Source organism: Bombina bombina, chromosome 9 (genome assembly GCF_027579735.1).
Source record: "Bombina bombina isolate aBomBom1 chromosome 9, aBomBom1.pri, whole genome shotgun sequence".
Lineage (NCBI taxonomy): Eukaryota > Metazoa > Chordata > Amphibia > Anura > Bombinatoridae > Bombina > Bombina bombina.
Window position 1 is genome coordinate 153,369,460 of NC_069507.1, and position 15,964 is coordinate 153,385,423.

Consider the following 15,964-nt stretch of genomic DNA (forward strand, 5'->3'; position numbering starts at 1 on the left):
TTTTTTTTATTTTGGGGGGTTTGGTAGGGGGGGGTTACTTAGTCTTTTTTTTTTTATGTACAAGAGCTGTTTAACTTCGGACAATGCCCTACAAAATGCCATTTTAAGGGCTATTGGTAGTTTAGGGGGTGTTTTTATTTGGGGGGGCTTTTTTCTTTTCATAGGGATTAGGTTTAATTTTTTTTAGTTTTGATAATTTTGTTTATTTTTTTCTGTAATTTTAGAGTTTATTTTTTTGTAATTTAATGTTAGGTTTTATTTAAGTGTAACTTAATATTGGGGTTAATTTAGGGGGTTTTAGGTTAGGGGGCTTAGTAATTAAATTAGTTATTTGTGTTGTGGGGGTTGGCAGTTTACGAGTTAATAGGTCAATTAGGTTTATTGTGATGTGGGGGGTTTAGGGGTTAATAGGTTAATTAGGTTTATTGCAATGTGGGGGGTTGGCGGGTTAATTAGGATTATTGCGATGTGGGGGTTTGTCGGTTTAGGGGTAAATAGGTTTATTGCGATGTGAGGGGTTGGCGGATAAAGGGTTAATATTTCAATTATATTATTTGCTGATTAGGGGTTAATTACTTTATTATTTTGCGATGTGGGGGTTTGCGGTTTAGCTGTTTGTTAATACTTCGTGCAGGAGGTTAGGTTTGTTTTGTTTTACCTCGTGCGGGCAATATGTGTATTTAATTTATTTTTTGCGGGCGGTTGCATGTTTTTCTTTTTTAAGGCTTCGGGTTTGCCTACGCTGCGTCCAAGTGGATTCCGAAAATGGCAGGGTGGTGAAAGAATCCACTTCCACCCTGCCATTTTCGGGGTCCACCGGGATGTAGCTTTGCTGCATCCAGGTGGATTCTTCTGGCTGCGTGCGCAGCCAACATTCTTTTGGCTGCCTCGCGTAGCCAACATTCTTTTGGCTGTCTAGCACAGCCAACATTCCTTTGAGGATGCGTGCACAACTGGCGACACTGACGGACGCGTTACAAACGCGATTATAGTATAGATTGTATTCCAGGATTTGCTTGTCTTCAGGGTACAGAAATAGCAATAATTTGAGACTTTACATAAAGTTCATGTCTTTCATAAAAAACATGTCATAAACATATTATTTATCACCGTGAAACAAATATTTTCCATACTCATACACTTTTTTTCTCCAGAAAAAGAGCAGGCAAAAAAAAAAAAATTCCTATTTTCTTTGGGCCTTCCCATCTCTAAGCAAGAAACTTACTGGACCCAGTGCAGATGTCTCCTAACAACAACTTCAAAGGAAAAGCTACTCCTTTGCCTTCCTGTAGAGACCACAACCCCCTTGTGGGGCTATGACGTGAAGTAATGGACCCTGCACAAAAAAATGCAATGGTTTCTATTAAGTATAACCAATTACTTAGTGTATATTGTTATAACAACAAAGAAACAGACCTTTTATATCCCTTTAATCCAAAAATAGATACAAAATGCATCAACTCAAAAGCTGGACTATGTAAGTAAGTGTAAATATAAAATCTCAGGGGCATATTATGGCCTAGGCCAACAAGGTCGGTGCCTAGGGCAACAGATTTGGGAGGGGCAGCACATCTGCCCTATCCTCTCTCTAAAAGCGAGCACACAGTACAGTGAGCAATAAAGTGCAGGCTTTTAAGGTCGCTCTTCACAGGCAGTGCTCCTTTAAACCGTTGCTTCATTTAGAGCCGCCTGCATTTTTGCAGTGGATGCGTTCTTGGTGAGAAACTTGCCCGGGGATATGCTTACAATGTGAGGCTGGAGGAGAAGACCTTGTGCCGATATGCTACCTCCCCTTGTCAGCTAAGGTGGGTCTGCAAGAGCAGTGCTTATTGCAGGTCTTAGTAACTAACAGACTGGATGCCTCTGTAACCCATGGAGTAAAAACGTTTCATTACTTGAATGATGGTAATTACTGTATGTTGTTGCATGTGAAGGGCAGTGATTGTTTCAAAGTGTATTCTTCTTTCCCTTTCTCCCTCCCTTCCTCCCTCAACTCACTACCTCCATCCCTTCTTTCTTTCCCTCCCTCCCTCCCTTCTCTCAAATCCTTCTTTCATTCCTTTCTTTCCCTCCTCCTTTTTCTCCTCTCCCTCCCCACTTATCTCTTCTCTCTCTCCCTCTCTTCCTTCCTTTTCCTCCCTTTTCTCCCCTCCCCCTTCTTTTCTCTCAGGAAGAAAATGGTATGAGATGCATGCAATTCAACCCACCTGTATTCAAGTGCTAGCCCATTTTCTTTTGAATTGTTATGGGAAAAATATATATATATATATATATATATATATATATATATATATATATATATATATATATAAATATAAAACATTTTACACACTGACCCAAAAAAATATTAAGGGGAAAAAAGGCCTAAAACCTAAATACGCCACTGTAAAATCTAAATACGTTTTTAACAAAACTATAAAAATGTTTGTTCTCCGGCTAAAGAAAAATCTATCAAGTCCTGGCAATGACAAGGTTATAAATATATTTAAAAACAAAAAGAAAAAAAAAACATTCATTGTTCCTAATATTTTAATCCAAATCCTAAAATTTGTTGATTACTCTATTAATAAAAACACAATTTTTCTGGTCTTAAATAGTATAGTTTACTTAATCTGACTGGCTTCTCTATTCAATATAATTGGTCTGTTGTTGGTAATTTTATATATAGTCCGTAATGGGCTCCAGGAAATGCATTTCTTGCTGGAATTCCACCTGCATTTCCCAAAGCACATGAGAAGCAGTACTGATTTACAGAAGGCACATAATCAACTTTGCGTTTAGTAAATTATTTAATTTGGAAATAATTAAAGAAATTAAAAATATATTAGCCCAAAAATGTATAGCATACATATATATCTAACATAGTAAAATAGTAACATAGTAAATGAGGTTGAAAAATGACCGAAGTCCATCGAGTTCAACCTATAAAAATCTAATATACTTACAAAAAAAGCTCCAGTTGAGCTTAAATTAACCCCACTAAAAATGTGACCTATATAATACAAGCAATCATAACCATGATTTTTTTTTTCTAGCCAGAAATGTATCAAAACAATTTTTAAATGTATCTAGGGTAATGGCATTCACTACCTCCTTTGGTAATGAGTTCCACAATTTTATTGCTCTCACAGTTAAAAAAAACTTTTCAGTTGCAGGAGGTTAAATCTCCTTTCCTCCAACCTTAAATTGTCACCTCTTGTCACAAACAATTTTCTTGGAATAAACAGAGCTTCTGCCATCTCTGTATATGGGCCTTGAATATATTTATATAAAGTAATAATGGCACCTCTCAAGCACATTTTTTCTAGAGAAAACAGACCCAGTTTGGCTAACCTATCTTCATAGCTTAAATTCTCCATTCCCCTTCTTAGCTTTGTGGCCCTTTTCTGAACTTTTTCTAGTTCTGCAATATCCTTTTTTGCTATCGGTCCCCAGGGACATTAAACACTTATATATACACATACACACACACACTCTGCAAGGCACTTTGATTCCTTATTTTTTGTCTCCTTTTCCTGTAATTCTATTCTGAAATGGTGAGCATTTCAGTTTCTGTTAGAAATGGAAGTGCAGAACACTTTTATGTTCCACACAGCCATTGGATGCACACTCTAGTGACATATTTTTATCTTTACCTAATTGGCCACAGCAGAGAAGGTAACCTAAATTACAACATGGCAGCTCCCATTGTTTTAAAGACACTAAAACTTTACATTTATTTTGTCAATATTTAAAAAGCTAATGAAACTTCAAAAATACATCTACATGTTATTCTCAGACTAATCTTTTCTTTGAATGCATCATTCTATCTAGCATTTATTTAGCGTTTAATGTCCCTTTAAATAAATATGTAAATTTATTTTTCAAACATTCAGCACCGTATGGAGGTACAAGCCCTGGGTAAACATCTCCAACACAAAGCACATAACATGCTATTAAAAATTCTACATCACTATAATAATGTTAACTTTATGCAGAAAAAAAATCAAAGCCTGCATTAGCTACAGACAGGATCCCTTACCCAAAGATTATTTTCGTAGTAGAAGGCATCCAATAGTTTCACAATATGAGGATGATCACATGATGCCAAAATTTCAATTTCTACCATATAATCTTCAAGCTCATCTTCAGATTTCGTATCAATAACTTTTGCTGCTGCTAAAATACCCGTTTCTTTGTTTTGGGCCTGTAAGGAAAAAAAAACATATTAGTATTATTATTTATTCATTTGTAAAGCTCCACAAAATTCCCTAGAGCTTGAGGATGTTTTTTTTTTTTTTTTTTTACATAATATATTTCTTCCTGTAAATAATTTGCATGCAATATTTTTAAAATGATTTCATAAAAATAAAGACATTTATTCAGATTCTCCTACCATATCAGTTTTCAGTTTTCAGGCTACAAATAAACTATATTTCAAATACACTTTTGAAAAGTGTTGGGAAATTCTATATATTTAGAAACGCCACCTATCTTAATTTAATTCCAAGGTAAAACTCTTATGCATGTCATTGTCACTGATCACTGACACTGTATGCCCAGAGATGAATCCTTTCAATTGCCTACAAAGGCTATGAACACATAATTATTTGGAAATATTATGTTCTATGGCAATACGGTCTGTCAACCACCTTTTAGTTGTGCTTTTTGTTCTGCGGGTAGGAACACTTACACTACGGAAAAAGTGTAAAGTGGGAAGTAGGGAGAGGGGGCTTATAGTAAAATTATCTGAAAGGGGGTAAAATGGTAGGAGAATGAGGGGGGGGGCAGCTACACTATGGAAAAAAAGTTTATATATATATATATATAAAAATAATAAGCCAAAAAATATAGGAAACTGGGTAATGGCAGACAGCTGCCAGTACCTAACATGGCGGCTAATAGGTAGAGGGGGGAGGGTTAGAGAGCCGCTTATGGGGGGTCAGGGAGGTTGGGAGGTAAGGGGGGATACTACCCGGCAGAAAATATATTTTTTTTTAAAATATTTAAAAAAAACAACTTATTTTTATACTGGCAGACTTTCTGCCAGTACTTAAGATGGGGATGACCTTTGGGGGGGTGATGGAAGAGAGCTATTTGAGAGGGGTCAGGGAGGGATCAAGGGGTGGGATGTGTCAGGTGGGAGGCTGATCTCTACACTAAAGCTAAAATTAACCATATAAGCTACCTAATTAACCCCTTCACTGTTGGGCATAATACAAGTGTGGTGCGCAGCAGCATTTAGCAGCCTTCTAATTACCAAAAAGCAATGTCAAAGCCATATATGTTTGCTATTTCTGAACAAAGGGGATCCCAGAGAAGCATTTTCAACCATTTGCGCCATAATTGCACAAGTTGTTTGTAAATAATTTCAGTGAGAAACCTAAAGTTTGTGAAAAAGTTAACTTTTTTTTTATTTGATCGCATTTTGTGGTGAAATGGTGGCATCAAATATACCAAAATGGGTCTAGATCAATACAGTACTTGGGTTGTCTACTAAAAAAAATGTATATACATGTGAAGGGTTATTCAGGGATTCATGACAGATATCAGTGTTACAATGTAACTGTCGCTAATTTTGAGGAAAAAAATAGTTTGGAAATAGCAAAGTGCTAGTTGTACTTATTGCCCTATAACTTGCAAAAAAAGCAAAGAACATGTAAACATTGGGTATTTTTAAACTCAGGACAAAATTTAGAAACTATTTAGTATGGGTGTTTTTTTGGTGGTTGTAGATGTGTAACAGCTTTTGGGGGTCAAAGTTAGAAAAAGTGTGTTTTTTTTCAATTATTTCATCATATTTTATAAAAAAAAAAAATTATAGTGAATTATATGATACGATGAAAATGGTATCTTTAGAAAGTTCATTTAATGGCGAGAAAAATGGTATATAAATATGTGTGGATACGGTAAATGAGTAAGAGGAAACACTGCAGAAAAGTAAAAACAGCCCTGGTCCTTAACAGTAAGAAAATTAAATAATGGTCTTATCACTAAGGGGTCGATATGTTATTCTATAGCAACAGAATAGAAATGTAGTTACAAGATGTTTACAATCCCTTTAAGTACAAGTATCTATGAAGAATTCTTAGCACAGAGAGTTTATTTGTTGACAAAAAACAGTGCCTATGATATACCTGGAGTTTGCTTTTATCTGGAGGTATTAAAAAAAAAAAAATGAGCATCACAACTTTATCTCTCCCGATAGTAGTTTGTATTTTTGTTTTTATTAAAATAGTTATTTATCAGTGCTCAGACTGAAATGCCATAATCTTGCAAAGTGAATCACAGATCATTTGTGTGTGGATTAAAGACAAATATAGTTTGTAAACACATTTAAACTGTCTTCTGCATAATCTAACAGTACACTCCTAAATGTGACAGGATAATGAAATGTAAAACTAATAAAGGGCACATCAAGTGTACAGACAGACAATATATCATTCCCAGTTTAAACAGGCTATACACTGGCTCATACACTAAAACTGCAGAGATCATGGGTATCAGTATTCTGAATAACCCGGAAATATGTAAAATTACCCAAAGCTGTAAGAGTTATTTCGAAAAAGGGATATATGGAGTAAAACAATGGAAAAATACAAAAAAGAAAAAAGCCTCCATAAATATAAAAATCAGGTTAGAAACTAGGCATGGGCAGATTTCCGTTTACTAAACAAATGCCACATATGGCCACAGGCAACAGCTTTCAGCCATTTCCGTTGCCAAATGTATTATATATAATAGCACAACACACAAAATCCTGTGCAAATACAGATATTTGTGTATTGCACCATTAAATTATTAAATCCAGAGCCGGAAATAGCAGAATGCCGCTGCCTGCAGCCATTTTCAGCATTTGTTTAGTACACAAATGCCAAATAACATTCTGCCCATGCCTATTAGAAACGGAATAAAATGGAGCATTCTTTCAGCCTAGATAAGATTTAACAGTTTATTAACCTCACATAGGTACATACTTAAATTAAATGATAGATGTCCTAAGCATGTCTACATGATAGAAAAAAACAAACGGCGCAATGGTATAATACTTCTTCCTCCTAAAGCTAGAGGGAAAAGAGTCCTCAGGGGTATAGCCCTGATTGAGGAGGATACTGAATCTGTAAAAATGTCACCCTATTATAGGATTACTTTACACTAAAGTGATATTAAACACTAAGTGCTAGATTACAAATGGCGCGGTATATAGATTTGTTTGCGATCGCCAAAACTCTGCTAGCGTTAAGCTTTTTGAGATAGTCAGGTTGTGCTTGCATTACAAGTTAAAAAAAAAAAAATTATTTTTTGCTAGCGGTAACCCAAATTGCGCTTAAAGTTGAAATTCAAAAATCGGAATCGCATTTTTGCATTCTCCCATAGGAGTCAATGGAGAAAAAAACATTGAAAAACCCACTCTATGATACCATGACATATTTGCAATAGCGCTAACCCAACATGAAAATATGAATATTTCATATATTCCAATGCTCTTTAACATGTTTTTTTGTAAAATGCGCATACCCGATTGCATATTTTAATATGTGCAAACATGATGGCATACTGTAATATGTGCATACCTGACATGAAAAAATATATATATTAATGTATTTATATGTGTATATATGTCTGTAAATACTATAGTCAAGGTGACTTCCCCAACAAACAGCATAAGCAAACACAAGGCAGTCAGTGAATCAGGCACATTTGTACCAAGAGGAACATTCTAAAAAATAGAACCTTTTTCTAACCATAAGGACTAATGCCAGCTAGCCCTAGCATAGCACAAATTGACCACCTGAAAAATAAGTTTACTTTCAAAAAACAAAATTGTAAAGTTTAAAGTACAAAAAACAAATATACACAAAAGAAATATACTAGAATCACACGTACTGAAGGGGAACTTTTTCCCCAGTGTTTTTGTTCCTGTGTGAAAACGTTCCCCTTCAGTACAATAGGCGCATTGCGCATGCGCTAAAGCCGGTTACGAGGAAGATAGAAAAATTACAGGGATCACAAGAGGATCATGATGTCATTGATGATGAAAAAGGGGTGGAGCCAGACAGACATTTTTAAACGGCAGCGGCGCCAAAAGTAAGTGCTTTAACTTGAAAACGGAATATATGTAAAAACTGGGCTACTTTTGTAAAAAATTATCTATGGAAACTTTGTAGATATAGCTTAAAACTATTTTTTGGATTGACTGTCCCTTTAATTGTAAAGAAGTATAGTATGCTCTGTCCAATCCATGTGTTTAATTTTGACTTTACAGTTCTGTTAAAAAACACACTTCATTTTTATATTTCTTGTCCAAGGTCATAATTTGAAAATTAGTTTAGGTGCAACTATCTTGGACAATTATTTCTAAAAGTGAGAGAAAGCTTATTCATAGGGAGATCAATTCATGACAGCTTTCCAAACAGTGTCATATGAGATGTTTTCTAACACATATGTGATGTATTTGACAGCTACAAAAAGATAATCCTTGCTACAAACAATGCATTTAGATGAAAACCTATGTTGACCGTGTGTCCGCTACACTAAACAAGAATGTGATTGTTCCTTGTTTGGTATATTATATTTGAACACAATTCACTTAGCATAAATCAGAAGACTAATTTAAATCGTATTGGCAGTTGTAAACATCCAGACAATTTCAGCCACATGGTTTTCTAAATAAGATGGAATAATGCCAATGTCTGTAGTTACAGATTATTTATAATGTGCAGCCATTTACCAAACTGACAAAATTCCAAGTGTTGATTAATTTCTACTTAAAACAGAGAAATATTACTACAAGGCTTGACAAATTCCAAGCGCCATTGAGTCACGGCTACTAATTTATATTGTTCTACAATAAACACCCTTGTCTGGCTCCTAAAAGTGATTGGTTATGTTCTCAATATTTTTGCTGGTTCTCACATTTCAATTAAAACCAAGCACTGCAATCAGGGTCAGCTCAACCATTATTATTATTTATTTGTATAGTGCCACATAATGCTGTAGGGTTGGACAAAATGCCGTAGTGCTGGGACCAAGTTGGTCCAAAGGACAAGGTCAATCACTGTAAAACCCAGACCACTCCTGTCCTCTGTCTCCATGGGGGAAGTCGCAGCATAACCTCATTATGCACAGACAGAGACCCGGTCAGGGGAGGCATTCAAGGTGGAAAAAGTGGATCTCTTTCCTAACTTCCTTCCCACTTATTATTGTACAATAGTGAATAAGCATTGGTTGCATGCAGGTAAGCTTAGTAACATCAGCAGCCAGGATAGAAGGATGATATGCTAATCACATCAGTAATATTACTATTGGGGGAGCATCATTTCATTCTCGGATCCAGGCAGGACAATCTCTTTAGGCGGCCCTGCCTTGCATTACTACTTAGGGCAGTCAGTATTTATCAAGCAGCGTACATCAGAGCGCTGCTTCCTATCCTTTTATACACCTTTCATCTCCCTGGTCTTGTCCGACCGGGGAAATTGACAGCTCCTGCCCATGCGTGATTGGCTGTGCAGGGCAGGGGGCGAGGTTGCACAAGAGTGCAAAATAGTGCTCTTCTGCAATGCTGAATTCCGCCAATGGAATTCTGCCCACCAGAGGCGAGCTGCGGCTGATCGGGGAGCATATGTACGCCCTTGTCAGCTGACGCTTGATAAATTAAGCCTTTAAAAGGATAGGAAAGTCAAAATTAAACTTGCATGATTCAGATAGAGCATGTTATTTCAAGACACTTTTACATTCACTTCTATTTTCAAATGTACTTTGTTTTCTTGCTATCCATCGTAGAAAAAGAATATGAACGTTACGTTTCATGTCCCTTTAAAAAAATGAATGTAAGAAAATGATTCAGGAAACAAATAAAATTTATTTTCAGATTTTGAAACTAACAATATCTAAACCTCTTTCTCAAGCATTGTTTCAACAGGATGAAGTAATCTTTATTGCAAATGCACTGAGGAAGGAGACAATTGTATGTGGGCGTGAGATGACATTCACTGCACTTAAGTAAAAATAAGCCAGCATAACTTCAGACATACAAATGAATCATAGCTCTTTCTGATTGTGAGATTTTTTTATGAATTAGACAGACTTAAAAAATAATCAAAATTCATCATTGTAAATACAATTAATAATTTATTATTTCTACATGTCCAAAACTCAGATAAAACTGCTGCAAGTCAAATGTGCATAAGCCTTGAAACTCAACAGCTGATGTCCTAAACTGAAGTTTGCACACACCCCTTATAACCTTTTGAATAAAAAAATCTTTTTGATACATGAAGAGGATTTATCTGAAAATGTGCAAACTCATGTCTGTTCTTATGTACAGTGTCTGTCTGACTTCATGAATGACTTGGTCAGTAACATTATGTTTCAATCAGTTCCTTAGCTGATTTCAGATTAAAGGGAAATTAAACCCAATATTTTTCTTTCATGATTCAGATAGAGGATGAAATGTTAAACAACTTTCAAATATACTTCTATTGTCTAATTTGCTTCATTCTCTTGATATCCTCTGTTGAAAAGCAGCAATGAAAATGGGTGAGCCAATAGCATGAGGCATATATGTGCAGCCACCAATCAGCAGCTCCTGAGACTACCTAGGTTCAACAAAGGATACAAAGAGAACAAAACAACTTAGATAAAAGAAGTAAATTGGAAAGTTGTTTAAAATTGTATGTTCTAAAAGATGAAAGAAAAAAAAATGGGTTTCATGTTCCTTTAATTGTGTACAAAAAAAGTCCTGTGTGGTGCAGATTACTATTTATTATAAAGGTGCTATGAGAAAATGCAATCATTTTGTTAGATCTTTTTTAATTGCTCTACAGAAGAATACAGTGCAGGAGCAGCAATGCACTCTCGGTCTGTAGTCAACCACAGTCAGTGAAGCCACCAAACAGCAGCTGTGTTCAACTCTAAAGCAGAAATTCACTACAATTTTATTTTTCTTTTGTGATTCAGATAGAGCATGTGATTGTAACCAACTTTCTAATTTACTTTTATTATCAAATGTACTTCATCTTCTTGGTATCCTTTGTTGAAAAAACAGTAATGCACTACTGGGAGATAGCAGATGAGACAATTACAAGAGGCATGTATGTACAGCCACTAATCAGCAGTTAGCTCCTAATAGTGCATTGCTGCTCCAGAGGCTACCTGGGTATGCTTTTCATTAAAAGGATACAAAGAGAATGAAACAAACTAAAGTATATCTGAAAGTGGTCTAAAACTGCAATGCTCTATCTGCATCATGAAAATTAAATTTTGACTTTACTGTTCCTTTAAAGGGACATTCCAGCCAAAACTAATGTAATCAGGTCCATTTCAGTTTTGCACATATACACATATTTTAGCGAAAATGCTTCTAGTAAAAGCTATAGCTGTTTCAAGAGTGTATTTAATGTCTCGATTTATCATTCACGGGCAGACAGGGAAGTTCCTATTCGTCCCGATCTGCCCGGCTTCTCCTCTGGCGGGCAGCAATCCGCTGCCCGCATTTACCAGTGCACATGAACGTTCCTGTGTGCTCGTGTGCAACCCATGACCAATGCTAGATAAATCTTGATTGCAGGTCAAACTCCACTGGCTCTGAGCAGCTGTAGTATTTAAAATGCTAGTGCACGGATATTTAGCTTTGCTTCACATGCAAAGAAAAATGGTGTCACTAAAAACAGTTCTAAGTTTCACTGGAAGCATTTTTACAAATATATGTATATTGTAAATCTGTTTTAATCTAAAGATGTGATTTATCTATGTGCATTTCAATTTTGACCCTTTAAATATGTGCTTAGCCCCCTTGCAGAAATTAAACACAGTTATATGCAAGCAATGGTTCACAAATAACATTTTCCAATACATAAGAGTACTTTCTTACTGCATTTTCACGTCCCTTTAAACACCTACAAATTTTTTTTATATGTTTCAATCTGCACCAAGTTATACAGACAGACAGATAGATATGAGTAGAACCAGGTCACTTTAGTTTATTAGTCAGGGGAAAAAAGTTACTAGTCCAGCGTAATGTTAAGAGTGAAAACACAGTAATTTATTTTACTTATCTACTAGAATTAAACAAGTGGACATTCCTAGCTGTGTGTGATATATAGACAGTTTTATAAAGTTGGGCAAATCTGCCCATATAACACTTATTTCTTTAAAATGTTCTCTCTCATTTCAGACTTCAGAGACAGTTTGATTGATAAGCTATGTTCCTGTCTGAAAAGGCCTTTGCAGGCACCGAAGAGCAGTAAAATCAGACAACCTAATGTAGGCTGACCATATTGCCGCTTTAAAAAGGGACACATATGAAAAATACATATGTCAGGTTCTTATAATGGAACATTATTCAAAACATTTCTTTAAACAGCCCTGACATATGTATTTTTCATATGTGTCCCTTTTTAAAGCAGCAATATGGTCAGCCTATTAATAGGGCACAAAGCGCAGAGCAGTCCCTCCCATATAAACTCCTGTTATATGAGAAGCTGCCTTTCTGAGAGCGAACGTACAAACAATCAGTCCCATGGCTGACAGAAAGACTGCAGCACAGGCACAAGAATACACTGCAGCACTCTCTGGTAGCTAAGGGTTAAAAGTAGAGCAGAATTAGTGATGATTACCCTTAGCAAGTAGCTGCAGAAGTGGGAAGCAATAACTGATGCTTGTGCTAGAAGTGCACAAGTCAAAAGAGGAAAGGTGCAAATCCCAAACAGCTCCCTCCTTCTGAGACGCAATTGTATGGCACTTTCCTGGGCATCAGGACCCATTTACTAAGTGCCACAGTTCCCAGATTTATGAAGCCCTAATATAATAATATATGCAGGAAATTGATTCAATGATAATAACAATGTAGTGTCCTAAACAGTACATTTGTTAAAAAAAAAAAAAGAGCAACATAAAAATGTTACTGCGATGTAATGGGAGCTGTATAATAACAGGCCTGTAAATACCATTTACAACAAGAGGAAGCACTACTGGCGACATAACTACTGACGCTATGTTGAAGCCGGGAATGCCATGGATACCACTATGGGACACTCATTTACAACTCATCCTACACTGATTTATATGGCATTACCATGTTCTAACAGTTCCCATAAAATGTTTGTTACACACTGTCCCTACCATTTTAATCCTGATGAGTAATGTTATGTTTTGTGAATATTTTACTCACTTTACTTACTTTAGCCAATAATGATCTTTGAATTTATAGTCCCTTTAAAATAAAATAAACTATCGATCCTATGAAGAAAGAAGCTAAAGTTGTTGAAATTAATACTGAAACAGGAAAAGCATGTTTGTGCACAGCTACCCAGGAATCAATTGATCACACTCTAACAGTTATAACTGGTGGACAAGGACACACCTACACCAATATGTAATTGGGAGTTTGCTGGTGATTGGTGGCTACACAAATATGCCTATTGTCTTTGGCTCACCAGATATGTTTAGCAAGCTCCGAGTAGTGTGTTGCTGCTTAGGAGTTGACTTTAACAATGTGTTTAACCCCCTTGCAGGAGTTACACACTGTTATATGCACACTAACACATTTTCTCTTTTAAACTTTTATGTTCCTTAAAACAAAAATGGAAAAATAGATTTTCAAGACCTTGAGGGATACTTATCAAGCCGTCAACTGTGCTGCATTCGCCGGCACCAATACGCTCGCCTGACATCGCCTAGCATCGCTGCCGCGGACCTGAATACGTTCTCCATAGTTAACAATATAGTTGTCAAAAAGCTGCACACCAAGTACAAGGCGATGAGCAGCCGACTGCTGTTAACTAAACAGTCATCGATCTCACTGCTATTCAGCTTTTTCCCAGCTTTATTTGTATACTGTCACTAAACACCGCCACTATACTAAAATGTATAACCCCTATACCGTCGCTCCCGGACCCCGCCGCAACTAAATAAAGTTATTAACCCCTAAACCACCACTCCCGGAGCCCACTGCCACTCTAATAAACTTATTAACCCCTATTCTACCGCTCCCGGAGCCCACCGCCACCTACATTATGTTATTACCCCCTAATCTGCCATCCCCCACACCGCCGCCAACTACATTATACTTATTAACCCCTAATCTGCCACCCCCTATACCGCTGCTATCTATATTATGTTATTAACCCCTATCCCGCCGCTCCCAGAGCCCACCGCAACTAAATAAAGTTATTAACCCCTAAACCGCCAGATCGCCATAACCAAATTAACCTATTAATCCCTAAACCTAACAACCCATTAAGTCTATAAATTTAATTTTAACTCATCCCTATCTTATAATCAATTTAAACTTACCTTTAAAATTGCATTAAACTATATTAAATTAATAATTAATCTAACCTAACTTTTATAATAAAATTACATCAAACTACAAATTAAATTAACTATATTATATCTTTAGAAAGCTAACCCTACTCAAATAATTTAAATCTACACTAAAAAAATACTAAGTTACAAAAAACTAACAACTAAGTTACAAAAAATAACAAACACTAAGTTACACAAAAAAATAAACACTAAGTTACAAAAAATAACAAACACTAAGTTACACAAAAAATAAACACTAAGTTACAAAAAATAAAAAAGAAATTATCAAAGATTTAAACTAATTACACCTAATCTAAGAGCCCTATCAAAATAAAAAGCCCCCCAAAATAAAAAAAACCCTAACCTACAATAAACTACAAATAGCCCTTAAAAAGGGCTCTTTTACCTGTAAAAAAAAAAATACAAACAACCCCCCCAACAGTAAAACCCACCACCCACACAAGCAACTCCCCAAATAAAAACCTAACTAAGGAACCTAAGCTCCCCATTGCCCTGAAAAGGGCATTTGGATGGGCATTGCCCTTAAAAGGGCATTTAGCTCTATTGCACCCAAACCCTAAGCTAAAAATAAAACCCACCCAATAAACCCTTAAAAAACCCTAACACTAAGCCCTGAAGATCGACTTACAGTTTTGAAGATCCGACATCCATCCTCCAAGAAGCCGGCAGAAGTCCTCATCGAAGCCGGGAGAAGTCTTCATCCAAGCGGCCGAAGTTTTCATCCAAGGCTGCAGAAGTCTTCACCCAGATGGCTTCTTCTATCTTCATCCACCCGGCGCATAACTGCTCCATCTTCAAGACATCCGACGCTGAGCATCCTCTTCAATCGACGTCTTCTTCTGGAATGAAGGTTCCTTTAAATGAAATCATACAAGATGGCGTCCCTTAGATTCTGATTGGCTGATAGAATCAGCCAATCGGAATTAAGGTTAAAAAAAATCCTATTGGCTGTTGCAATCAGCCAATAGGATTGAGCTTTCATCCTATTGGCTGATCCAATCAGCCAATAGGATTGGGCTCGCATTCTATTGGCTGATTGGATCAGCCAATAGGATGAAAGCTCAATCCTATTGGCTGATTGCAACAGCCAATAGGATTTTTTCAACCTTAATTCCGATTGGCTGATCGAATTCTATCAGCCAGACGGAATCTAAGGGACACCATCTTGGATGATGTCACTTAAAAGGAACCTTCATTCGGGAAGAAGACGTTGATTGAAGATGATGCTCCGCGCCGGATGTCTTGAAGATGGAGCCGCTCCACGCCGGATGGATGAAGATAATAGATGCCGTTTGGGTGAAGACTTCTGCGGCCTTGAATGAAGACTTCGGCCGCTTGGATGAAGACTTCTCCCGGCTTCTTGGAGGATGGATGTCAGATCTTCAAAACTGTAAGTCGATCTTCAGGGGTTAGTGTTAGGGTTTTTTAAGGGTTTATTGGGTGGGTTTTATTTTAAGATTAGGGTTTGGGTGCAATAGAGCTAAATGCCCTTTTAAGGGCAATGCCCATCCAAATGCCCTTTTCAGGGCAATGGGGGGCTTAGGTTTTTTTATTTAGGGTTTTATTTGGGGGGTTGTTTGTGTGGGTGGTGGGTTTTACTGTTGGGGGGGTTGTTTGTATTTTATTTTTACAGGTAAAAGAGCTGATTTCTTTGAGG

The 15,964-nt window shown here is 36.6% G+C and overlaps 1 protein-coding gene across 3 annotated transcripts in view; it reads right to left on the minus strand.

Moving 5' to 3' along the window:
- Positions 1–15,964, minus strand: part of SLK (STE20 like kinase) — a 325,767-nt gene that overhangs the window by 253,453 nt on the left and 56,350 nt on the right. For all 3 annotated transcript variants that reach the window (XM_053692434.1, XM_053692433.1, XM_053692432.1), the window contains exon 2: positions 4,022–4,186. In XM_053692434.1, the coding sequence (XP_053548409.1) occupies positions 4,022–4,186 (165 nt within the window). The remainder of the gene's footprint in view (positions 1–4,021; positions 4,187–15,964) is intronic.